The sequence below is a fragment of the Zalophus californianus genome, chromosome 11 (genome assembly GCF_009762305.2).
Source record: "Zalophus californianus isolate mZalCal1 chromosome 11, mZalCal1.pri.v2, whole genome shotgun sequence".
In the NCBI taxonomy this organism is placed as follows: Eukaryota; Metazoa; Chordata; class Mammalia; order Carnivora; family Otariidae; genus Zalophus; species Zalophus californianus.
In genome coordinates this window covers 63279369-63306580 of record NC_045605.1, presented here as the reverse complement: position 1 = coordinate 63306580, position 27212 = coordinate 63279369, and the positions used below count along the sequence as shown (strand labels likewise).

At 48.4% G+C, this 27212-nt stretch overlaps 1 protein-coding gene and 1 long non-coding RNA gene across 3 annotated transcripts in view; one reads left to right on the top strand and one right to left on the bottom strand.

Annotated features, from left to right (window-relative positions):
- Nucleotides 1-1375: 1375 nt before the first annotated feature.
- The window catches only part of SYT9 (synaptotagmin 9), a 210776-nt gene continuing 184939 nt past the window's right edge, over nt 1376-27212 (bottom strand). The window contains exon 7 of one of the 2 annotated variants that reach the window (XM_027577800.1): nt 1376-3592. In XM_027577800.1, the coding sequence (XP_027433601.1) occupies nt 3584-3592 (9 nt within the window). In that variant the 3' untranslated portion in view covers nt 1376-3583. The remainder of the gene's footprint in view (nt 3593-27212) is intronic. The other variant, XR_003517242.1, reaches the window with a different exon arrangement.
- On the top strand, nt 21267-23053 carry LOC113913513. The gene is made up of 3 exons (XR_003517243.2): nt 21267-21559; nt 21815-21946; nt 22981-23053. It is a non-coding gene; the product is annotated as an uncharacterized LOC113913513 (long non-coding RNA).

The window sequence follows — 27212 nt, the reverse complement described above, 5'->3', positions numbered from 1 at the left end:
CTTTCTGTAGAATGACGATAATCATATTTTTCCTCCAAAGTTCCTCGTGACATTGTAAGTTCTGAATCAGTGATAACCAGTTGCTTCTCTTTAGATTTTGCTCTATGCCAGTGTCCATGGATAGCCCTTCCCGCTCTGCCCCTTATTACTGCCCCACTCACCCCACCCGTGTGCAGGTTAAGCATTGCATGTGCTTTTCAAGTGACAGCTATCCAGGAAGCCCTCTGACTCAGTGTCACCTCCCTCTCCATTCCCCCCCATGCTATTTCCAAAGTAGCCCCAGTGAGCCACACCTGCTCAGGTTCCATTCTTGTGTAATCCCTTCACCTAAATCTAGGCTGGCCCGATGAGATGACTTGCTCGTGACCAGCAGTGTGTGGCAGGGATGACTCTGTTACTTGGAAGGTTATTTAGAAGAACCGTGCAGCATCTACTGGGACCACTTGCAATGCTCGCTCTGGGGGAAGCCAGTGCTAGGCAAACAGTCTGACCGCCTTGAGACTTCCATGTTGTGAGGAAGCCCAAGCTAATCCTGTGGAGACAGATGCCCAACCAGCATCCGGCTGTTCCAGTCATCCCAGAGAAGGAGCCAGACATGTGAGTGACGAATCCATCAGGAATATTCTACCCTGTGAGGCATTCAGATGCAGACTTAGCTGCCATTTGAGAGCAGCCACGAGACTCCAAGAGAGAGCAACCACCTAAGCCCAGCCAACCCACATAACCATGAAGGATAATAACTTTCCCTCTAAATCAGCAAGCTCTGGAGTGCTTTGTTATGTGGCAACAGATAAGTGCAACATCCACAGGTGCACACCAGGATGGCCATGAAGAGAGCTTTCCGTGCCTATCTTTGGTCAGTCTCCTCGGCTTAAGTATGAGAACATGCAAGACTTTCTTCCTTTCATAGAAATTTAGTTCTATTGGTAGTCATGAGGACTAAGTCATTCCATTTAGAGTCACGATTGTTGGAGCATTTTGAAAACTCTAGAAACCACACTATAGAAACCACTCCTACCCTTCCCTCCCTTATTCCTCGTCTGGTCATGCAGCAGTGTACTTCCTGGACATCATATCACCCACTAAATGTGCCCAGTGCGCTGGTGGGGAGATGCTTTGGCAGCTACACGCATCCAAGGCAGATCAGCTTGAGGACAAAGGCAGCGAGAGGAAAGCGCTGAGAATCAGTGCCAGGTGGGTGGGGGAGACACTTGGCCTCTCCCATCTCTTGACACCAGCTCTCCCCAAGGTCTTTTCCTAAGATCTGACCCTCTCACTGCCATTTCCATTTTTTCAAGGCATGTTAATTTCCTTCTCCATTCTGGGAAAGATGTTGGAGAACCCCCTTCCCCCCAAGTTCAATGAGACAAGGTTGGAATTTTTCAAAAGGAACGTTTACTAGGAAACTAAAGGGAAACCAAACAGAATGCAAGAGAACAGAGGCAGAGTTGCAGATGGGCTCAGGGAGTTCAAATTCAAAAGCAGCCTCTGGCCACAGCTGGACTGGCTGGGCAAAGCTTTCTAGACACAAAGCCACCTGCCTGCCATGCAGACAGGCTTCTTTGCCTGCTGGCCCCTATAAAGCCACCTTCCGTTTCATACAAACAAGCCAGTAACATACTCAGTAGTACCCAGGGCTGCTAACTCTCTGGGCAGGAAGATCTTTGGGGGGTTGGGCAGGGGCGGGGGAAACAGTAGGCACAGTTGCCCCAGGATCTCCTACCCAGGCTCTCAGTGCCAAGTTTACTAGGATGGCTGCCTGATATCTATGGGGGCCAGTCCGGTTTCTCTGGGACCATTCTTCTGGGCTCATCTGCCTGGCTCTAGAGACAGTCTTTCTGCTGGCTATCCTGCTGGCACATGTCCTTCACGCTTTGGTTCGAAACACTGGTATGGTGGAGGATGTCCGACTGGGGAGAACAGGCAGGGTGGAACTTTGGGCAAGGAAAGTTGAATTCTTCTCACATCATCAGACGTCGGCAGAACCTTGGCTTCTCTTTGGATCCTGGTGGTTGAAAGCCAATCAGAGATGGAAATGGACTAGGCAGGCTGGGGAACGTGGGAACTTGGAGTGCAGTAACACCGCCTCACACAACCGAAGGCCTCTTTCCTTTTCAGATGTGAGATCAGGGTCGAGTGTCTTGCACCAGGCAGCTGCGGCAATAAGAACTTTCTGAAGACATGCAATGACCCTGCTTCCACCCAGGCAGTCCCACAGTGAAATGTTAATTCAAATGAAGACAATGAGCTTCCCAGGACATTATCTTGGAGAAGTGGTGCAATGTGTGCTTGGGGCACCTTGCACCCATAATGGGAGAGAGAGGGCCACTAGGTAACGGCCACCCCTCTTTCCCTGCCCCAAGGGACGCTAAGGCCTTTGGTTTCCTTTGTATGGAGGCAGAGGCGATGAGGATGAGAAGCAAAACCAGCAGCAGGCTGGCTGATGTGGTCAGAGGAAGCTGAGTAATGAATGCGATACCTGGGGAGAGCCCTTGACCTTCACTCTTGTAGGTATCTCCATTCCCCAAGTGCTGTGAAAGTGATATATGTGTCCGGAAGTGAAAGGAAGCCTGTCTGTGGCTGCCCAGGGCTAATGCCTCCGGGCTGTTGCATATGGAAATACCCCAGAGAGCAGCAGGCTGAGAAGGCCCCAGAGTGGTGCTTTCCTCAGGGGGAGGGTTGTGTTACTTCTCCGTCAACTTATCTCACACAATGGTACACCTGCGGCTGTTCCCCCAGTGGACAGCTATGCCCGGAAAAGGGTATTCCAGAATGCTTATGCCATTGAGACACATTCCTCTCTAACACAGATGGCAAGTAAGATCGACACCAGTTGCCAGGAAGTGGCTGCTGGCCATCTAGAAAACACTGGGATTCTGCCTCCTCAGAATCTGGGTTTAGCAAAAGAGAGGGTTATGATCAACCAGTCCTCTCTGCCATGTGCATGGGAGGGGGCAGTGAATTTGCTGTGAATCAGCCCTCCTTGCACTAGATTTTCTCCAAGGGGAAAAGCCTGCGTATCCTCTTACTCTCCTGGGGCTATTCCTTGCAAAGCTGGAGCACTTTCTGGGGTAACATGATTTTCTGAAGACAGTTATCAGCTCAAAGGTAGTCCAGTGTGAATTAGATCCGCTGCCTATTTAGCACCTGGCTACACTTTTAAATATTCTGTCCTTCCAGGGCATTCAAGCAGATAACATCATGTCAGAGTGGCGTTGCCATGGCAGGTGCTATGACCCCATCACCAAGGGCCTCATGTTAATCACTAAGAGTCCTAGCGCTCTAGGGTACTCTTAGTATTCTCACTACGTCACGTGGTTTCTTCCATAGTCCGATCTTGGTTCTTGGCCATGACAGTCGTGCTTCCCCCATAGCACACCACCTTAGGCCACTGGAAGATGGCCAGACCATTCATATTCACCAAACCTAATTCAGAAAGAGGGCCAGTTATTGCTGTGGTTACAGCTCAGCATTTGGTCACTGGAGTCGTCCGGGTGTTGTTGGATGGGAAAAGTTACTTAAGATCTTTGTAAGGTGGCTGTCCCATTGTGTCCTTGGCACAAAACAATCCTCTTACCAATAGTCATCGTTTCTGTAGGAAGAAGAAACAAAAAGAATGCTTTGGTTTTCATCCATATATATATTTTTAATTTTTTTAAATTGAAGTATAATTAACATACAGTGTACAACATATTGATTTAGGTGTACAACATATTGATTCACAGTTCTATACATTACTCAGTGCTCACCAGGATGAGTGTAGTCACCATCTGTCTCCATACAATGTTATTATAATATTATGGACCATATTCCCTATGCTGTACTTTCCATCTCCATGACTTATTTATTTTATAACTGGAAGTTTGTATGTCTTAATCCCCTTTCTCTATTTCACCCATCCCCCACTGCTTCCCCTCCTTCAACCACCAATTTGTTCTCTGTTATTTAAGAGTCTTTTTTTTACTTGTTTATTCATGTTTTTTGTTTTTTAGATTCCACATATAAGTAAAATCATATGGTATTTGTCTTTCTCTGTCTGACTTAATTTCACTTTGCATAATGCTTTCCAGGTCCTCCATGTTGTCACAAATGGCAATATCTCACTCTTTTTTATATTCCAACATGTATGTGTGTGTGTGCGTGCACACAGGCACACACACACACACACACACCTATACCACACTTGAGTTGCTTCCATATCTTGGCTATTGTAAATAATGCTGCAATAAGCATAGGGATACATATATCTTTTCAAATTAAGTGTTTTCATTTTTCTTTGGAATTTTGGAATTTTGGAATTTTCTTTGGAGTTTAGTGGAATTACTGAATCATACGGCATTTCTATTTTTAATTTTTTGAGGAACCACCATACTGTTTTCCACAGTGGCTGCACCAGTTTGCATTCCTACCTACAGTGCATGAGGTTTCCTTTTTCTCCACATCCTCACCAACACTTGTTATTTCTTGTGTTTTTGATTCTAGCCCTTCTGACAGGTATAAAGTGGTATTGCACTATGGTTTTGATTTGCATTTTCCTGATGATGAGTGATATTGAGCATCCTTTCATATGTCTGTTGGCCAGCTGTATGTCTTCTTTGGAAAATGTCTATTCAGGCCCTCTGCTCGTTTTGTAATAGGATTATTTGTGGGGTTTTTTTGGTGTTGAGTTATAGAAGTTCTCTATATATTTTGCATATTAATCTTTTTTTGATATATCATTTGTAAATATCTTCTCCCATTCCATAGGAATAGTTTATTTTTTCTTTTGTTTCCCTTGCCCAAGGAGACATATCTAGAAAAATATTGCTAAGGCCAATGTCAAAGAAATTACTGCCTGTTTTCTTCTAAAATTTTATGGTTTCAGGTCTCACATTTAGGTCTTTAATTCATTTTGAGTTTATTTCTGTGTATGGTGTAAGAAAGTGGTCCAGTTTCATTTTTTTGCATGTAGCTGTCCAGTTTTCCCAGCATTCATTTATTGGAGTGACTGTCTTTTCCCCATTGTATATTCTTGCCTCCTTTGTCATAGACTAAGTGACCATATAAGCATGAGTTTATTTCTGGGCTTTCTATTCGGTTCCATTGATCTATGTGTCTATTTTTGTGTCAGTACCATACCATTTGGGGCTTAGAGAGAACATACCTCCACATAATAAAGGCCATATATGACAAACTCATAGTTAACATGATACTCAGTGGTGAAAAACAGAGAGCTTTTCCTCTAAGATTAGAAAGAAGAATGTCCACTCTCACCACTTTTATTCAACATAGTAAGAAAGTCCTGCTGTAGCAATCAGACAAAAAAAGATATAAAAGGGGGACCCTGGGAGGCTCAGTCAGTTAAGCATCTGCCTTCAGCTCAGGTCATGATCCCAGGGTCCTAGGATCGAGCCCCACGTCAGGCTCCCTGCTTAGCAGGGAGCCTGCTGCTCCCTCTCCTGCTCCCCCAGCTTGTGCTCTCTCTCTGGCAAATAAATAAATAAAATCTTTAAAAAAAAGATATAAAAGGAATCCAAATTTGTAAGAAAGAAGTAAAACTTTCACTATTTACAGATGACAATGATATCATGTATAGAAAACCCTAGACTCTACTAAAAAACTATGAGAACTGATAAATGAATTCAGTAAAGCTGTAAGATACAAAATTAATATACAAAAACCTGTTGCATTTCTATACACTAATAAGACAGTAGCAGAAAGAGAAATTAAGAAAACAATCCCCTTACAATTACACCAAAAAGAATAAAAGATCCAGCAGTAAACGTGACCAAGGAGGTAAAGACCTGCACTCTCAAAACCAAAGCATTGACGAAAGAAATTGAAGACAACACAAACAAATGGAAAGATATTCCAATGCTCATGGACTGGAAGAATTAATATTGTTAAAATGTCCATACCACCCCAAACAATGTACAGATTCAGTGCAATCAAAATACCAATAACATTTTTTTCATAGAACTAGAATGAATATATACTAAAATTTGTATGAAACCATGGAAGACCCCGAATAGCTAAAGGAATCTCGAAAAAGAAGAACGAAGCTGGAGGTATCAGAATTCCAGGTTTCAAGATATACTACAAAGCTGTAGTCATCATTCACATATTTTTAATGTGTACCAAACAAGCGTGAGGCACCGTGATAGATGCTGGGGACACAGAGTATCCACGAGATGCTGGGGATACCGCGAGTCAGACATATACCCCACTTTCCAAGGGCTTACGGGGGAGAAGTTACAAGGTGAGAAGCTGAGTAAGAGAGGTGTGCAGAGAATGCGTAGGAGCAAAGAAGGACAAGGGGATTGAGGAGGTCTACAGAGAGGATTCTGGAAGGTAAGTCAAGCTGGGGCATTTAGGCTGAAGGAGAATCATCAGGAGAGAAGGAGGGAAGGCCATTGGGGGCAGAGGAAAGAGCCCAAACAAAGGCACAAAGGCAGATGAGGTGTACAGCCCACTGGAGGAACAGGCAGGCTTTGGTGTGAGGAGTAGAGGGGGAGGAAGTAAGGCTGGGGAGGGGAGTGGGGGTGTCTTTGTGGTGCATCATCCATTCCTGGTTTTCAAGCTGTGAAGGATGGGCTCTTTCAGTGGAGCCCAGACTTAGAGCAGCAGGATCTCTCCTGTTTCACACTCAGTGCAGCATCGATTTAATTTAAACTCAGGGCATGTTCCCAAACAGATTAAGGGTATTAATGCTGCCGGCCCAGAGAGGAAACCAGAGTCACTCCCAAGGACACAGCAATAACAAAATAGATATACGTTAACTATGGGAGAGCCACAGACATTCTGAAACTGGAATATATGGACTGCATTTCACGGATCAAATGTTCACATGTGAGGCTCTAACTTAGAGCAAGTAATAAAAGCCAGAGTGTATACTGCAGACAGACAGCCATGTCTGACTGTAACCCTTGACTCTGAAGTGTGCCCCTGGCTGTTGGCATACCTGTACCCCTGGGAAAGGGATGTTTCTTTCTGAGTCTAGAAGGAAATTGTGAATGGATATTTGTCTTATACTGTGATTCAAAACAACCTTCCCACACCAGCTGATGCTCTGAAGCACTCTATGAAGGGCTCTCCTTCCCAACCCACCACCCACATCCGGCAGGATCTTCCCAGAGCCTCTTCTCTCAGCGGCGAGACCCCTATCTACAGGCCAGCTTGCCAGTCCCCAAGGCCTTCTTGTCTGGGAAGGTAAACTGTCGACCGGCTTAGCCCCACCAGAGTTAGTTGTGCTGCTATTAGCCAACCAGGCCATGTACCATATTCCTTCAGTGTTTGAGTACGTATTATGTGCCAGGCACCAGGATAGGAACTTTACAAATCCTTAAAAGGACCCTAGGAAGAACCTATGAGGTTCTTTACTGGACGACACGAAGATACAGAAAGATTAATTTGCCCTAAGTCACATGGTTACTAAGTGTCAGAGCTGGGATTTGAACTCAAGACTTCTAATTCAAAGTCTATGCTTCAGCAATTACGTCATTCCTAAATTCACCCTGTAAGTCCCGTCTACACATTTGAGCTTCTGCTTTGGTTTTCTAGGTACTCTAAATCAGATGAAGGAACTTTAAGAAACCCTAGTCTGAGTCAGTAGCATGCAGCGGGTGCCACAGTCCACTTATGGCTTCCAACTTTATCATTCCATTTCTCCGGACTCCACTGGCTAGTGACCTGTATGTGTGCTTCATTTGCCCCCTGAGCTCTAGGCACAACCTCAGGCTTCTCTGTTTTTAGTTTCTTCTTTCCATTTGAGCAGGCCCTTCACACTGCTTTGGGTAGAGCTCTCCCCAAGTTCCCAGCCTCAGGGACCACCTCTGTACCTGGTGTGTTATGGCCTTATCTGAAGCCTGCTTAGAGGGCTGGGCTGGGACTCTAGCCAATCTTTTACCAGTCTCCATACCCAGAGCTATCATTAGCAGAGACCATGCTGCCAGGAGCCAAATTATAGCACAGCTCTGACTTGCCCTCCACAGCTGGGTTTTGTTCACCTGGGGAGTTTCCTTGTGCATGCAATAAGCTGGGATCAAACTCAGTCCCTGGGAATACTGTGGAGGGGCCTATTCTCTTCTTCTTTAGCTAGGTCTCCCTCTTCTTTAGCTGGGTTTATTTTCTGGGCTCTGATCCTGGGCTGGTCCCAGTATCCTTTGTGTTCCTACTCTGGACAGTGCCACAAAGGCCCCAGAATGTTTTTGGTCCGCCAGCCCACAAGAGGGCAGGATAAAGGAGTTTCAGGGTCTGGTGGAATGGTAGGGTCATCTCTACCAAGGGCCTTTCAAGAGAAACTTCTTGGAAATGAACTTCTCCCAGGGCAAGTCAGATATACAGTTCAGTTGTGAAAAAAGTAGTTGTTACAGGAGAAGGGCAATTCTGAGTGTGGCATGGGTGAAGTGTGCTGTGGCCCAACCCCTTCTGTCTGTCTTTTGTTGGGGGGAAAGCCTGGAAAAACTCAACCACAGAAAATAAAATAAGCAAATTACAACACCTTTCCAAACTCTTACAACCGAATGGGCTGTTTCCCAAGATTTCTGTAAACTGAGGTGTAAGGAAAGATTTTTCTAGAGTTCAGAAGAGCACTGACCCAGTAGGGTTTTGGTGGGGAGACGGGGTGGTAGAGACCGTGGCACCAGCACCAGAGACAGCAATGGTGGTGCCAACATTGGTGGCCAGGAGGCTGGCCTAACTGGTTCCAGGGCTGGCACCAGGCCCACCTCAGGGGGCAGAAGCAGCAGCATCCTTGTTATCTGACCAGTGCCTCCCAGGCAGCACCAGGGGTTTGGAAGGCATCAGGAACTTCAGTGGCATCAATAGGAAGTAGCAGTTACAATCTTATCAGAACAGAGGGGAATTGAAGTGAATTCAATTGTCCTGAGACATACAGATCCCATTTGAATTAAATTGAATTGAAACCAAAGATGAGAACAATCTCAATGAAAACTGTAATGTGAAGTGACATTTTGATCACAAAAATGACAACTGATGTAAGACAGGCCATTGAAACTGACCCCAAATTAAGAACAGGAAAAGATTGGGTGGATCATTAGATAATATCTTCCCGTGAATTTGAAAATGGGTTTTGATTACAGGAAGTATTTAAGGGCTTTGAACTAAGAAGCTTGTCAGAAATTGAAGTGACTCATTACATGATTCAGTCTTACATGGGCTCATTATGTCATACTCGTGTTTCAAATTTTTATTTAAAAACCATACAAATCTCGTGATTTTGTTGACGATTACTTAACCCTGCTTTGCAAAATATATGAGGAAACCTCATGCCCTCCCCCCCCCCCCCCCCCCCCCCCGCTTAGAATCTGATTAGTTTCTTTCTTCTTTCCCCAAAGAGGGCATTCTTTGTTCTTCATTGCCTCGCACCCGTTTAAGAATCGCGTTAAAGAAGTGTGAATGTGACTGTACTCTCAGCCAGGGACTGGAGCGACAGCTGGAAAAGGAGAGTCCACTTGAGTAATAGCTACTCTGTGTGGAGCACTCAAGCACTCTGCTCTACCCGAAGAGATTTGCACAGCTGATCTTCAATGCTCGCCTGGCCCCTCTGCTATGGATACTACCCATATTTTTACAGAGGTAACTGAGTCCAAGAAAGGCCAAATAACAAAGGTAGTGAATGGCAGAGCCAGCATCTGCCATCGTGTGTTTATGGTTCCAAATGTATGCTCTTGAGTACCATGCCCAGCCTGGCAAGTTATTGTCCGTGCCCCTCCGCCAAGATGCCAACTCCCTCACAGCACCTTTCTAAAAAGGATTTTCAATTCAGGGAATAACTTTGAACATTCCAGACTTTGTAGGAAAGTGCACTAAGACCCACTGACAAGTCAAGCTTCTGGGGAAAGGCGGTGAGTGTTGGCATGTGTGACACGTACACTGTCCTGACAAGGTTCATCGGGAACAAGTGAGAAGCAAGGGCTGGAAGTGACGTGTCATTAAAAAGGTACGCCGCACGGGTGCTGTCAGAGTTTTCAGATGAGGAGACAAGTCAGGGAATTGTTGCAAGGCAGAACTTACTCTACCTGACGGAGTTGCAGAGAGGATGTTTGGAGTTTGTTACTCCAAGTTTACAATGTGTTAACATTTACTCATTAATTCATTCCGCAAACATTTGTTGAGCGCCAGGCAAATGTGCGGACCATTAGAAACACCAAGATGACAGATGCACATCCTACTCTTGAAGAGCTTCCAGTTGTCAGTAAAGGACCAGAGCAACAGGACACTGAGCAAGAAAAGAGAGTAAATGAAGTCTCATTAAGAAGCTTGACCATAGGGGCGCCTGGGTGACTCAGTTGGTTAAGCGTCTGCCTTCAGCTCAGGTCATGATCCCGGGGTCCTGGGATCGGGCTCCCTGCTCAGCAGAGAGTCTGCTTCTCCCTCTCTCTTCCCCTGCTGGTGCTCACTCTCGCTCTCTCTCTCTCTCAAATAAATAAATAAAGTCTTAAAAAAAAAAAAAGCAGCTTGACTGTAGCTGCTATGGGGTGGTGGTGGGGAGAAACGGTGTATATATGTGTGCGTGCATGCTCCCACAGAATTCCATCTACCCAAATCAGGGAAGAAAAAGGAAAAAAAGTTATAAAAACAATTGGATCATGGTGAAAGTTGAAATGCTCCTAGGATATATGAGATGCATTGGATTGTGAAATGAAATCCCCCTAAAAAAGACTGGTGTTGTCTCCCACTGACAGCAAAACTAGAAGAAGGGCCTTGCCTTGTGAATGCACAGCTCTGATGACATTTTCTGGGGGGCAATCCAGCCCTTTCCCACGTCTGTACGCAGGTGTCTGACCTTTGCAATTTGGGACTCAGGCCTCTGAATGGCCATCTGTAGTTTCAGTTGCCACTGAAGAACTGACAATTCTCTTCCCTGCTCTTCGGAAAATTAACTTTGTAATACCAGAAAGGTCTAACAAACAAGAACTCTAAATGATGAAGTAATAATGCTTTTGTGTAGGTTATATTTATTTCAGTGTAATAACCCATTTTGTGAACACAATTCCACTTTACGGTTTTGAGGTATGTGCTTAATAATATGATATAGTAAAAATTACTAGATTTATGATTTTAATAGATATATTGAGGATAACTTGACTAGTTATGTTTGAGTATTTAAATGCTCAGGAAAATCCAATATGCTAAGTTTATAAATTTATTTTCTAAGATGCTGAAATGCTTAAGGTAATTTAATCTAAAAGTCTAAGTTTTTTTTATTTATTCACATTATAAGAGTTAACAGTGCTTGACTGAGAATCTTAAGGAGAGTGAAAATACTCTGTATGATACATGCCATTATATGATGGATACATGTCACTGTATATTTGTGTAAACTCAGAGAATGTACAACATCAAGAATGGATCACGATGTAAAACTACAGACTTTGGGTGATACTGACACGTCAATGCAGGTTCGCGGATCGTAACAACTGTACCACTGGTGGGGGATGTTGACAGCGGTGGAGGATGGGTGTATGAGGAAACACTGGTTATATGGGAACTCTCTATACTTGCTACTCAGTTTCTCTGTGTGAACCTAAAACCGTTTAAAAAATAAAATTTATTTTAAAAAAGAGTTAACAGTGCTTGAGAACGATTTTGTTTAACCCCTACTGTGTTAGATGTTTGAAGCGTTTGACATAATCACACTTTAAATTTGTGGCTTCAGTTTGAAATATTTAGGGAATTTAGCCAATCGATTGTTTAAAACAGTGCTTAAATATTCGGAGAATTTTATTTGCTAGATTATAAGGTTTTTTTTCTTTAATTTGGAATGTTTAAGAGAATTTGATTAAGTGTGAAATTAGTGTTTAGCAGTTTAGGGAAATATAATCTATCAAGTTAATGAGCTAATTGAGAATTAAACAAAGAACAAATGAAAATGAGTGTTTTACTTTCAAAACAAAATGATTGGATTTATAAATCATTATAATAGTTAATATTACATAGCATTTATTTTTTATTTTTTTTAAAGATTTTATTTATTTATTTCAGAGAGAGAATGAGAGATAGAAAGCACAAGAGGGAAGAGGGTCAGAGGGAGAAGCAGACTCCCTGCTGAGCAGGGAGCCCGATGTGGGACTCGATCCCGGGACTCCAGGATCATGACCTGAGCCGAAGGCAGTCGCTTAACCAACTGAGCCACCCAGGCACCCATTACACAGCATTTAGTATGAACTATTCTAAGACTATTACATCTATTAATTCACTTGCTCCTCACCACAGTTCTCTGAGGTGGGTATACTATTATTATCCCCATTTTACAGATGAGGAAATCAAGGTACAGAGATGTAAAATGACTGCTTTACCAAGTACTATGGAATGAATTGTGTACCCCACAAAATTCATATATTGAAGCCCTAACCTCCAATATGATGGTATTTGCAGATGGGATCTTTGTAGGGCAACTCGGGTGAGAAGTCCTGAGGGTAGGACCCTCATGATGTGCTTAAGGGCCCTGACAGGAGACATCAGAGAGCTAGGGCTCTTTCTGTCTTTCCACCCACCATGTGAGCACACAGGGAGAAAACAGCCATCTGCAAGTCATGAAGAGAGTCCTCACTAGAACGCAGCCATGCCAGTACTCTGACCTCTGACTTCCAGCTTCTAGAACTGTGAGCAATAAACGTCTGTTGTGTAAACCCCGGTCTACGGTATTTTGTTACTGCAGCCCAAGCTAAGGCACCAAATGCATCAGTGTCCTAGGGTTTTCATAACAAAATATAATAAGCTGGGTGGCTTCACACAATACGAATTTATTCTCTCCCAGTTTTGGAGGCCAGAAGTCTGAATTCAAGGTGTCAGAGGGGCCATGCTCTTTCTAAAGACTCTCCAGAAGAATCCTTCCTGGCTCCTGGTGGTTGCTGGCAATCCTTGGCTGGTAGCCACATCACGCCAATCTCTGCTCCACCGTCACCATGCATTCTCCTCGTAGGCTCTCGCTGTGTCTTTACCACATGGTCTTCTTATTATAAGGACACTAGTTTTTGGATTTCAGGCCTATTCTAATCCAGTATGATGTCATTTTAATGTAACTAAATATATCTGCAAAGATTCTATTCCCAAAAGAGGTTCTGGGTAGATAAGAATTTTGGGAGGATACAATCAACCCATTATCCCATGTCGCCAATATCCAGCACATTGATAAAACTCAATGTCAGTTCTGAGTCCTCATCTTATTTGACCTCTTGGCAACATCTGAGATCTGATCACTTCCTTCTCCCGGAAACAGTAGCTTCTCTCTTGTCTTTGGATGCTCCTGGTTTTCTTACTACTTCAGTGATTTTCTCCTTCTTAGTCTCTGTTGATTTCTCTTCTTTTTCCTACCTTTAAGTATTGGAATGTCCCAGTTTTTAGTCCCCGGACCTCTTCTCTTCTCCATTTATATGTCAATCATCTTTACAACGTCAGCTTGACCTTTCTCTGGAACTCTCCATTTCTGCGTCTAACTTCCCCTTGGAGTCTCCCTGTAGCTATCCAATAGATGCTTCAAACTCGGTAGGTCCACCTTCTGATTGCCTTGCACAGATGCTCTACCAGCTGTCTTCCGCAGTTCACTTCTAGCTGCTCAGGCCTAAAACGTTGAAATCATCCTCCACTTCTCTCTGTCATACCCTACATCAGGAAATCCTATTAGGTCTCCTTCCAAAAATACATACAGAATATAACCACTTCTCATCACTACCCCACTTCTACACCAGTCCAAGCCTCTACAGTTTCCATCTGGATAACAGCAGTAGACTCCTAATGGATCTCCCCGCTTCCACCCCTGCCCCCTATAGTCTATTCTCAACATAGAATCAAAGGGATCAGTTATAACCTCAGATCACGTCACATCTCTCTACAAAATTGGGCAATGGCTTCCTGTTCATCTCGGAGTATGAACCAGAGTCCTTATAAAGACCTATTAGGTTCTAGGTAATCTGAGCCCTGCACACCTGTTACTTTTCTGATCTCATCTCCTATTTATCTCCCTCACCCTGCATCCCCCACATTGTTCTCAGGGCTCCTTGTACAAACTTCCCTAAGGCCTTTGTATTGGCCACCCCTCAGCGTGCTTACGTGGCTTCCTCCTTCATCCCCTTCAACTGTTTACTCAAATGTTTCAGTTCTCTGTGAGACCTACATTACTTCTAGATTATCACTCCCCCCTTAAAAAAAAAAACAAAAACAGCCAACCAACCAACCAACAAAAAAATCCACTATAATACTTCTGGTCCCCCTTAGTTGCCCTATTGTATTTTTATTTTTATTAATCAGTGATTATTACCTTCAACAATACATTAACATGCTCATTTACAATGTTTATTTCCTGGTTTTCCCCACTAGAATATAAACTCCACTTGGGCAAGAATTTTTGTCTATTTTTTCTCACAGATGTATACCCATCATAGGTACTCAATCAATATTTGTTGATAAATAAATGACTGAATCCCCCACATCCCTCTGCAAGGTGATTGTTTTAAAGGAAACTTGATTGAGCACTTCTTGAACAGAATGCCACAATACAGACAATAAAGGATGCAAATAGTGTGAAGAGGCATCTTGAAAGATTGTGGAGATAAGCAGCTAGCATGCGGAGTCCAAACATGAAATTCTGGAGGAAATGGTCATGGTTCTTCCAACCTGTTGTTAAACTAAGATGATTCTCTGCCCAGACCCTTTTGAGAACCATCTGGGCTTTTCTGTTGCCACAAATCCCATCTGAACAAACACTGAGAACTCGGCACTGTTGTCATTCTCACGGGCGCTGCCTTGTACTTGGAGAACTGAGTGCTGGAAGGAAGGTAGAGCTCATTTGCTCTTCAAGAAAATGGAGCTTCTTTGGCTTCCAGAGTGAGCTAGCCCTGGGTTACTTTTACACATTAACAGAACCACTGTAGCTGTAGTTTTGAAAATGTCATGCAGAGTCTAACAAATCAACAATGATTTTTTAAGTTGTAAGATAGAAGAAATTGGAATTCTATCCAACAAGAGCTTATTCAATGCTGACTTTGTGCCAGGCATTTTGCCAGGTACTGGTTATACAACAATGAATAACAATTGCTATCCTCAAGGAGCAGCTGGATGGGCTGTGGATGACAGGTACACAGATAATATCAAGTGGCACCAAACGCTATGGTAGGGGTAGGCCCAGGGTACCAGTGGGAGAGAACACACACAGGAGACATTGAACTCATAGTAGGAGGTTCTCCAGAATGCCTCCTGAAGAAGATGCCAGTTGATGAGATGCTTAAAAGATGAGCTGGATCTAGACAAGCAAAGAGAGGTAGAGAGGCTAGCACAAGAAGAAGTCAAAGCAAGAGCAAGGGCATGGGAGTGAATGAAAAGCATGGAGCAGACCACCAGAAACTGGGCATGGCCTCAACATAAAGTACAAGGAAGAGATGGAGGCAGGGTCACAGAGGTCCTGGAATGGCAGAATAGGGAACCTGATCTTGGTCTGAACAAAGGGCAGGGACTGGAGTAGGGGAGGAGCATGGTCAGATTTGTGTTTTAGGACTTGAAGCCTGCAAGCGGTGCAGAGGTTGGACGGGAGAGCACACAGGAGAGCAGGAACCCGGGGTGGAGTGACCACACAGGAGCAGCTGAAGCACCCCTCTTGCCTTCACAGTCCTCATTCATGCTGGCCCTACACAAGCGTCGGTCAGTGAAGGTGGGGAGGACGTGGCTGGCGTTGGTTCCTGAGAGTTCTATTTGGCTGGTCCTCAAACAAGACCAGAGTATTTAAATTCAGCATTTCCTACAAAGGGACAAATGGAGCTCTGAAAAATAATGAAGAGCTATAAGCATAAATACCAAAGAGATAATGAATGAGGAGTCATCTAGCTACCTCCCAACCCACCAATGCTGAGTATACAATAAAATGGATGCTTGATCTGTTCACCAGTGACCTTGACTCCAGGATATCACCACTTATGGATGGTAGGCATTTTCTGGCTAAAGAGCAAGATCCCAGTATCCTCTAGCTCTCATTTGCCTGACTATGGTAGGTAGAGGCACTCAGCCTGCTGCATGTGTGGGTAACTCGCCCCTCTCCTCTGGATGCTTCCGCCCACTTGGAAGAGCCGTGTGCAGATTGCCTGGGTCTCAATCCTCCCTTGGGACTCTCACACTGACCAGTCCCCTCCTGCCTACTGATGATCACATGCTGGAAACATCTCTATGGACCACAGAGGAAAGGCTCAGTCACCATCTGTAGTAAAGGTCCAGCAATGAGCTCTTATCAGCTAAATATATCAATTGAGTGAGTAATGAAAACCCCTACTTTTCAGCATGGGGAGGAAACATAATCTCAGACTTCAAGGGGTTCACAGTCAAGACAGAAAACATGAAACTTGCTATAAAGCAAAAGCAAAATAAGTGGCCGATATGAATCACAGTCAAAGTATCCTGGGAGTACTTCATGCTAAGTGGGGTGTTGTTCACTGGAGACTTCACAGAGGTGGCACTTCAATTGAACTCTGAGGATGACGTGGGATTTACATGGTAAGAATGGAGAGGAAAGGTGCTCTAGGTTAAGGACGCATCAGGAGAAAAGGCGAAAAACAGAAAATTAATTTAGGGAACATAAATAGCCATGGCCAGCCAGTGGAAGCTTTTGAAGGAGGGAGACCTGGTAAAATCTGAATTCTCCTTCCTAAGGAGAGTGGCTTAAAACGAGAAGGAAAAAGCCAAGGGGCTGTTGACGCTGCTTCCACAGACTACCTGAGGGAGAGATGGCAGGCACTGGGGGCCTCCTTCCCGGGCACCTGCTGGGACCAGCCTCACCCCAGCTGGCTGGTGATACTCACTTTAGCAGATTTGCCCCAGGAGATGGTCATCCATGCCCAGAGTTTACACAGTCCAGAGAGAACAGCTGTAGAATCTGTAGCCTGTTGTGATACCATGAGAGAGAAAACACCCGATACATGGCGGCCTCAAGCAGGGGTCCCCCGCCCCCTCCACTTACCCAGGCCCATCATGCTCCCCTCCCCTTACCCAGGCGTGAGTATGCCTGTGTTCTTCCTGGGAGAAACTTGGGAGAAGTTCTCAGAATGAGCATAAACTCTGGGATGTAGTTGTAGGGAATAAATATAGCTAATAGGTTGAACACAAACTCATTTTGAAAAGTCAATTGGGGGGGCTCCTGAGTGACTCAGTCGTTAAGCGTCTGCCTTCGGCTCAGGTCATGATCCCAGGGTCCTGGGATCGAGCCTCGCGATGGGCTCCCTCCTCAGCGGGGAGTCAGCGTCTCCCTCTCCCTCTGCCCCTCCCTCTGCTCATGCTCTCTCTCTTTCAAATAAATAAAATAAGTATTTTTTAAAAAAGAAAAGAAAAGAGGATATGATAGAAGACACTTTCTTTCCCCCAAGGATTTAGAGGCTTATATGAAGTTAAAAATAATATCAACATTTTGGGGTATTATTCCTACCATTAAGTTTTCATCTCAGCTTCCCACAACGTCAAAAAACTCCTATCAGCACAATTTTTCTTTTGTCTGAGTATCTGCTCTCTTCTGAAAAATCTGACTGACAGTTGGCCATGGAATGTATCTCTCTGCAGTGCTGTTAACACTGGGCCTTTGCGTGAATTAGAAGCAGGAACCCCTCTGGGCACACTCACCACTTGGTGAGTGGAAAGACTGCTGACCTCAGCTTCATGTCTCCCTCAGCCCAGGTTCCTGCTGCAGGGACCACCTAGAGAGTGTTTGTGAGGCCCCCCGGGGAGAAGCTCCTGGGGGGACTCAGATTATCAGGTAAAGCCCAGAACCCATCTTGGCCTGAGAGGCCGACATCACAGGAGGGCTGTGCTATCCTGAGTAATGACGTCGTGTCTTCCTTGCAGGCAGTCTCCCACTGGCAGGGACAGCTATGACTCGAGGTGGACGTGTCCTTCCCTGGCTAGAGAATTTTCAGTTTCAGATGACCTGTCTGTCTTGTAATCACCCATGTCACCGCCAGCCCTTAGGAAACTTTCATCAAACGCTGCAGCCGGGTCCTAGCTGTGCTTTGGGGAACTACGGAGGAGCTGGGTCCAGCCTGGGGGTAAGCAGTGCAGGAGAGGCTTCAGCTTGGAGAGGCAGGGCTGAGACCTCTGAGGATGACCGGCAGAGAGACCCGGAGGCAGAGAGGGTGAGCAAGAAGCAGGACTTGTGAGACAGGGAACCGCCGAGCCGTGTGGGGAAAGAAGTCAATGAGGGTACACACAAAGGGCAGGGGCTCAGACAGGTGGAACCTGTGGACCCTGGACTTGCAACAGGGGGCTGGAAACGAGGACGGAGCCAGCACGGGGAGAGGCCTGTCTTCCTGGATGAATTAGGGCTTGGTGTTACCCGCGGAGAAGCTGAGCTCTCGCAGCTCTGCTGGGAGCACCTGGCCTGTGTGACACGATGAGCTCCAGAGGCGACAGGCTGAGGAGACTGAGTTCAGCGCCTGTCCCCTGGGGCTCCCGATGAGGGGCGGGGGAGCAGAACTGCAGGGGCAGCCACCCTCCTCTCGGTGACCCAGGCTCCCTGGGACTCGGTGCCCCACACTGCCTCCTCTCGGCTCCTCCCAAGTCTTTGTTCTGCTGTCTGCTTCTTGTCCCAGGTTTCCCAAAACCAAGGTGGCCCCATTTGCCCCATCACATCTCACTTTGTATTCTCATCCTTGAACTTAATCATGACCTATTTCTGTTTACGTGTTTGTGGCTGGTCTGTCTCACCTTCTGCCAGAATGCAAGTTCCACCCTCAACACTGCATTCCCAGAGTGGGAACGGCGCGCGGCAGCGCTCAGTGAACGCGGGCTGGATGACTGTGGGAGGGCAGACGTCGGAACGGCGCCGGACTGCTGTGGGAACTGGCAATACATGTGCCGACGGCCAGCCCCCGGGCGTGAGTCTGGAGCGTGGTCCCAGCTCACGCTGACAACACACCCTCCTCTCTGTCACCTGCCGTGCCCCCCACCACAGCAGTGAGTCCTGGAAGCCATGCTTGTGAGACAGGGCTCTCCCTTTATCCCCCCCACCTGCACCCCACTGTCTCAGCTGTCCCGGCCGCAGCAGGCACCCCACCCGAGGTGGAAGAATGAAAGATCTCCTGTGAGAAAGTGGGGAAGGGAAAGAAAGAGGAAAAGAGAGAAATGAGAATACGGAGGGAGACAGAGATGCGTTATCTGAATGCATGGGCGCAGGCACGTGCGTGGGTGGTGTCGGGGGCAGGGAGAAGCAGCAGAGGACAGGGAGGGGGAGAGAGAGGGGGGAGGAGGGGGAGAGAGAGGGGGGAGGGGGGAGAGAGAGGGGGGAGGGGGGGAGAGAGAGGGGGGAGGGGGGGAGAGAGGGGGGAGGGGGGAGAGAGGGGGGGGAGAGAGAGGGGGGGAGGGGGGGAGAGAGGGGGGGGAGAGAGAGGGGGGAGGGGGGGAGAGAGAGGGGGGAGGAGGGGGAGAGAGGGGAGAGAGAGGGGGAGGAGGGGGAGAGGGAGGGGGAGGAGGGGGAGGAGGAGGAGAGGGAGGGGGAGGAGGGGGAGGAGGGGGAGAGGGAGGGGGAGGAGGGGGAGAGGGGGGGAGAGAGAGGGGGGGAGAGAGAGAAGGGGAGAGAGAGAGGGAGGAGGGGGAGAGAGAGAGGGGGAGAGAGAGAGGGGGAGAGAGAGAGGGGGTGAGAGAGGGGGAGAGAGAGAGGGGGTGAGAGAGGGGGAGAGAGAGAGGGAGGAGGGGGAGAGAGAGATGTAGTAGAGGTAAAAAGAAGAGAGCAGAGTGAGAGAGAAAATAAATGTCGTTTGGTTTCCCCAGAGTTTTCAGGTACCAGCCCCAGACCTTTCTGGAACTTAGATACACTTCTGTTCTTGAATTCCAAGAATTTCCCTCTCCTTACAAAAAATCCCGAGCTAGCTCCATTTGGTTTCTATGACCTGTAACTAGAATCAACTAAAAGAGGAGGGCACTGGGTGCTGGCGCCAGCGCTGTTCCACACCCCGAGTGCCCCGGCTCCCAGTCTGCACTTCCGAGGCAGAGGCGGCAGGGGCGGGGGGGCGACTTACCCCGTAGCCCCAGGAGCTGGCATAGCTCGCAGGGCCACCCCGCTCACCTGCAGGTCCCAGGGCCACCTCCTTGCCTCAGGGCGACCCTGTCCTCACTGGTCAGTGTCTGGTCCCAGCCTCAGGCTACCACTTCTGCCTGGGGACTCTGCCTGCCTCTGTCAGTCTTGAAACTTGTCCCTGTGGCCTGGGTCCTGTCAGCTACCTTTCCTGCCCCGCCATCTGAGGCTTTCCAGCCCCAGCCACCTGCTGTCACTTTTCTCTTCACCTTGTTGTGCTGGTCAGGTGCTGGTCGGGTCCACCCTGAGCTGCTGAGTGTTGAGATGCTGAGTGACATTATCAACAAGACTTTACAGTGTCTCAGTCTGCCTCTCCTCTCCCCGCCCCCAGACCTTCAGACAATGTCACCTGGACTCATCACTTATCACTTTCTCCATATCTCAACTCGGCTCTCCTTTGATTTGCTCCGTTCTGGGGCAGGTGCTGTGTGACGGTGACATAGCAGTAGGGATGCCACACTTGTATCCTCATGGCTCCTGGCCCAGTGGAAAGACGTGACTCTTCTTGACAGTTCCAGCAAAACCCCTGGGCCTAAATCAGGTCACATCGCCACCCTGAACCAGCGCCCGAATGTGCCGACCAGACACAGCCTGGGGTGCCACAGACGCACTCCTGGAGCAGAGGGTGCGGCTATGTCCCCCTAGACCACAGGGGCACAGAGGGAGCGGGGTCGGTCCTCAAGGAAAATGGGGTTCTTTTATCAGAAGAAGGAATGCTGCAGAAGCAGAACATAAGTCTACACTTCAGAGCCTTTCACATTTAGAGAAAATCATGTTCTTATTTGAAGGAATAAAGTCTCTGCTGCTACAAAGTTTAGTCTTATCAGGGTACAACATTTAAAAAAACACTTGCAGAAAAAATCCATAGAACAGAACATGACTGCTAAAATAAAAAAGAGTATCCCATTAGCTTTTAGGATTCTTTTTTTTTTAAAAAGAGTTTCAGTTAATCAATTTTACTGCGTATTGTTCACTGCATGTCCTACTGGTTTTGAGAATTATGGTTAGGTTGAAGCAGCAGATATTAGGTGGGGAAGAAACAGCAGAAGCAAAACAACTGAAAGTAAATTAGCAAAAAACTTTCATGACAAATCATTTGGGAATGTGAGGTCATGCGGGAGAGGGGCTTAGTGCCAGCAGGATGAAAACAAAAGAATTTTCTAAAAATTCTTAGGCATTGTTTTAGTTCTACATTCTTAATTGAGCTGAGTAATAACAGCACAGAGGGACACATCTCTCAGAAGCAGCATAGCCGTGTGATCCATACACCGACGGACCATGTGAGGGAGCGGCTGTATCTGCTGCATCTGTGTCTTCCCGGCTGTCTGACAGGCACAGAAGTGGGTTTGAGAGATTTGCTATGTGTAGGTATGTGCAGGCTTTTTTCTAGGAAGAGGGCAGGGGAAGCAAAAGAAGAGAGCAACTGCAACAGCTGTAGGCTGCCTGATTCAACCTGATGAAGAGAGGAAGACAGAGCCTTTCCTAGGACGGTGTGCAGACCCAGTCAGAACAGCCGTGGTATGTATGCCCCAGAAGCACCGGGGTGGGGGGGTGGGGGGCAGGAGAACACTGTGATTTTTAGAAGCACTGAATAGAATCAGAAAAATCTGTATTAGTCAGCTTTTGCTGCAGTAACAAGCAACTCCCCAGTCTTAGCTGCTTATAACAACGAACGTGTATTTCTTGCTCTGTGGGCTGGCGACAGCTCTGCTGGGCTCAGCCACATCTGGCCCCAGACAGCTGGAGGTCTGCTCCTGTGTCTTCTCATTCCAGGACCTAGGATATTCCCTGACAGATGCCAAAAGCTCAAGGGGATGAGTAGAAACATGGGATGCCTCTTAAAGCCCTCACTTGGAGCTGTCACCCCTTCTATTGATCAAAGCAAGTCAGAGGGCCTCATCCAGAGTAAGTGGAGGATAAGACCCTCACAGAGTGCAGGGAGGGCATATAACGATGGACAAGTAACACAACCAACCTCAATATTTCAGCTCTCCACTTCTTTGCCTCAAGATGTTGGAAAACTTGGTCAAGCTTCAGTTTTTTCATCTGGGGAGATAATACTGTTTACCTCACAGGGTGAGGGTGAAATTGGATGATGGGTGTACAGTGCTTAGCACAGTGCCCTGGACAGAGTCGGTGTTCCATGTAGGAAAGCTCACATGATATTATTATTAATCTGAGCTACAGTCTTATAGGCAAGGCATGCCTGCTTGTTAGGAGGGTGATGACCGGCTCTGGGGAGAAGGCAGGACCGTGGCTGACAGCTCAGATGGGCACAGTCCAGGGCAGAGCAGGGGAGGTGGTGGTCAGGCAGGCAGGTAAAGGTTTAAGGGGGTGGGAAGGCCATGGGCACACTAGACCCAAGTCTCATGAACACTGGGTGATGAATGAATGGACGGATGCATGGATGAGAGACGGCTCAGGTCAAGTTCCCTCCAAACAGCTTTGGGAGGGCAGCCGGTCTGAGGGGGGTTGTGGCTTTATCTTCCCACCCCAGGACAGAGGACAGCCTGGTCACCTTACTTCTGCCAGCAGAGGCATACTTTGCTCCCCGAGGCTGAACCTGCCAGGCCTCACTCCTTCGCCTTCTGCCCCCACTGTCGGGTCATCTCCTCTCTCCATAGTGTCCCCCATACCCTGCCCTGTATTTCCCCTTCCCCAAGGGAACGCCCTCTTTGAACCAGTCCCAGCCCTCCACATGCCATCGTCTGCATCCCCAACTCTTCATTCAAACCTCCCACCCACCTCCCCGCCTTACGTTCTCCCTCAGAGCCACAACCCTGCAGCCCTCTGCACAGAAGGCGGTTCAGGCCCGTGCAGCCCCCGGGTCTCAGGGTAGAGTAGCAGAGCTCCATCTCTTGCTCCTTGATGCCTCTGCTCCTCCACCTTTTTGTCAAACCTCCTGCCTCCCCTCGACCTCTCTTCCCTGCAACCGCCAGGAACATCCTCGGCCATCCCCCTTCGTTCTGTGAAGCCGGCCCCCGGATCATCGCCCCGCACTGATGGCCAGTCCAGGTGGGTGTCTCACGTGGGCGCCAACCCAGCCCACTGTGGAACCACAGGCAGCTGTTAGGGCAAGGGTGGTGACCGTGGCTGGGGGGCGGGGGACGGAGACTCAGATCTCTGGGGAAGCTGCAGAGAAGTAGCCTCTGACTCACTGTGCCCCCTGCAAAATTATGCTGGAGGACCTATAAAAGGTGAGTTACCTTGAGAGAATTCTCTGTGCTCTGAAGCAGAGGAGATTTTGCCACTTTCTCAAACAATTTCAGTAGGTCTGGAAAACAAAACCATGCACGACACAACGCTGGAGACACTGTGGGTACAGTTGCCATTTCCAGCATAGACTGAAGTGGGATCATCGCAGCATGAAATTGCAATAAATAGGCCCCGTCATGTTGCCGAAGGCAGCGCAAGCACACACACGGGCTGCTTTCTTCTTCAGAGCAGGTCTCCGCCTTGTAGGGGGCACACAGAAGCTGAGATCCGAGGGCGTGCCCTTTTCCCAGGGGCCATTGAAGCCAGTGACATCCCCCGCTCCCCCGCGCCTCAAGCTAGGTCCCCAAACCTGAGGATGGCACGTCAGGTGGCTAAGGCTGTTTGCAGAACAGACTCCGAAGCCTTCCTGGAGGGCATAGCCTCTACCCCGGCCACCTCTCCATCTCCTGCCTTCACTGCTTCCCGAGCAAAGTCACCAGATCACCTCGAAATGTGAACTGTCCCGGAGTCAGGGAGCCCTGACGCCCCGCTGTACTGCTTTCCCTGTGGGCCTTACAGACTTCCCCTGATAGTCCCTCCAGAGCGGGAGATCCCATGCTGCGGAGCAAGGCCTGGGCTATTGCCAGTGGGGGCTTTTCTATTCAGCTCTGCAGTGGGCACACATTGAAACCTGCTGAGATCAGGCAGTGGCTGTCCGTGAAGGACGTCCGACCTGGGAGCCAGGGAAGGGCCTGCGTACCTCACCGGGAGCATGCGGGCAGCTGGGCCTCTGTCTCTGTCCCGCCCAGCCAATGCCAAGCACCCACTCATTGCCAGGGCCTACACAAGGGCCTGGGGATTCAGAGATGAATGAGATCCACTCCCTGTTCTCAGGGAGCTCATGGTCTATTCAGGAAAACAAATACAAAATGGCGAAATCGCATGATGGGAGCGATCACAAAGGTATATATATGAAGTGAGGACGTCATGCTTGGGTTGAATCCGGAGGAAGTACACGTTTGCAGGGAAGTCGTGGGGAGAAGTCCCAGGCAGGTGGGACGGCACATGCAAAAGCAAAGGGGTATCAGAGAGCACAGTGTCTCGACACCCTAGAAGCAGCTTGTGTGCTGTGGCTGGGCATAAAACGTCAAGGGGCAGAGAGGGGCTAGGACTCCAGACAGATGGAGAAGGGCCAGGTGGTGAAGGCCTCTGTGTGCACACTCAGGAATTTGGGTTCTCCTTGCAACAGGAGGCCTGGGAGAGCTGGAGGCAAAGACAGAATTGGGGCGAGGTGCCAGGGCAAGACCTGCAGCGGGCAGGCAATTTCCAGATGTGTTCACTGGAGCCCAGGGAAGCTGGCTGCATCTGCCTCTTGTTGCGCGAAGGCGGCTCTGGTTTCAAGGTCGAGACCGGTCAGACCCCAAACCACAACGTCTCACAGCATTGGGAGGCTGAGTTCCGTCAGCCAGTGTTACCTGTCCCGCAGCCTCACAGAAACTTCCATGTGGCCAGATCCCATAGGCCAAAGAGAGAGACACCAGGGTATGTGTGCCCTTTGGCCCCAAGAGTGACAGCTGTGTTGCAGTCACGGTCGGGTTCTGCTGGGACTGAGGGCGGGTATCCCCGGTGGTGCTAGTGTCAAGTGTAGCCCTATGCTTCCTTCCCTCGCTCTTCTCGAGGCTTGGGTCCTTCCTGTCCACCGGATGGGCACTTTATTAATCAGGAGTCATTGCAAGAGGCCTGGGGGCATGACCGAGGCCAAGTGGGCTCACAGACAGAGAGGCAGGGTGGGCACCACCTCCTCACATGACCCAGGAAGAAGGGAGGAGAGGCTGGGAGGTACCAGCGTACCAGCCTTGGGCCCCTGGACGGGGAGCTCACAGAGCATCCCACTCCTGCTTCTGCCTGAGGGACTCAATGCAGAGGCCTTGTGAGTGGTGGGGGTTGGGGGAAGATGGGCAGGGAGGGCCTTTCCTTCTCTCCCTCTGGGCAGCGCCAGGACCCAGGTTCCTCAGGGACGGCCCTGTGGTGCCTATGGTACCAAATGCTGAGTTCAGGGAGAGGGGAGCTGTCATGAGGTCACTGTGCTTGGACACTCCTGGGCAAGAGGAGCAGCCCCTCTGAGGGGTCCCAAAGCACAAGGGTTAGGGTCGGCCCAGTATTTCTGGCCAGGACTCTATAAGCCCCGTGGAGCCTGGCTTCTCCTTTAATAGTGACAACAGGGGCACCTGGGTGGCTCAGTCGTTAAGCATCTGCCTTCGGCTCAGGTCATGATCCCAGGATCCTGGGATCGAGCCCCACATCGGGCTCCCTGCTCGGCGGGAAGCCTGCTTCTCCCTCTCCCACTCCCCCTGCTTGTGTTCCCTCTCTCGCTGTGTCTCTCTCTGTCAAATAAATAAAATCTTTAAAAAAATAATGACAATAATTAATATCTATTGAGAATACACTAGGCACCAGGCACTCTTCTAAGTGCTTTACATTTATTAACTAATTTAATTCTTACAACTCTAGAAGGTCGTTAAAAAATGATCTTCACTTTAAGTCTTCCTATCAATAGCCACGATCATCTATGAATGTAAGGACTGGACACCTTGCTCCGAGCCGTCACTGGCCGGGAGCTTCTCCCTTCCCTGCAGCCCTGGCTGCACAGCTGTAGGATCGGGTGGGTGCTCCAGGCTGGTCTGGCACCTGGATGGTGCTGCGCCTGGGGCTGCTTCCCAGCTTGGGGCTGCCACGTAACTGCTGCTTATGCCGGGAGCAAAGCCAGCCCTGTGGTCAGTGCCATGCTGGCCACGTGAGTCGGACTTTTTAGCAACATCAGCAGAAAGGGCATATACTGTGCCCAGGAGGGTGGGGCAGGCTGAGCCCAGAGGCTGGCCAGGAGTGGGGCGGCAGTCCGAAAATGTTGACCTCTAAACAGGGGACGTCCCCAGGGCCCAGTGGTGCACACAGCGCCTCTGCGATCCCCGCTCTAGGTACAGAGTCTTAACAGCTGGCTCGGCCTGAAAGCCCTGCCTGTTAAAAGAACTATCTCTCTGGCATCAAGTAGCCCCCAAAAGCTGCTTTGTGTGGCATAGAAGAAACAGAAAGTGGCTTAAAACGTAAACTTGGGGCATGACTGTGTCCAACGGTGAGCCCACCAACTCAATACAGGAGACAGAAAAGGGCAGTTGGAGATGTAGGAGGAAAGCAGGCTTGTTCTGGGAGCCAGTGGGAGCCAAGAGAGGGCATGATCAGGGCAGAAGGGGCACAGAGTGAGGCTGCGGTCCGGAGCTCCTGGGTGGGTCACCACAGAGGGAGACTGAGGCCTGAGGGCATGGCTGTGAAGTCCAAGCTGGGCAGTGAAGCCTGAGGCCCGGGGCCACCTGCTCTCAGAGGCCACTGGGCCTTGAGGGAACACATTTTGGACAGTCTGGTTTTCCCTTCTGCTTCTCTCCTTCCCCTGGACATCCTTGTATGTTAAGTAACAACAATTATCAAAATTCACCTAGCATCCGCTAAGGGCAGACACTGTGTTAAACAAACATGCTACGTGACTTTCTCATTAAGTCTCAAGCTGCTCCATTTGGGAAAGTCTATTACTGTTACAGAGATGAATAGTCTGAGGCTCAGAGAGGTTCAGAAACGTGCTCAAGGACACACAGCTCAGAAGTGGTAGAGCCGAAACAGGAGCCCAGTGGTCTGACTCTCGAGCTTGTGTCTTTCATACCATGCTCTCCTGGGTTCCCACAGTGAAGAGACCTCATCCCTGGCTTTCAGGTAGTGGGTGGTGGCCTAGGGCTCTTACAAATCCCTCCTGGGAGCCTGTTGGAAAATGAGCCACCCTCCCATCTGTCCCCAAGAGCTGACCTCTAAGTCCCTGTAGTAATCCTGCTCGGGGAAAATCATGAACTCCACGGGAGGTCAAAGGCAGAGCTTGGCACCGCCCTGCCAGTCCAGTTGGGCCTGGCCCTCCTGTGGCTGACTTCCAGGGAGG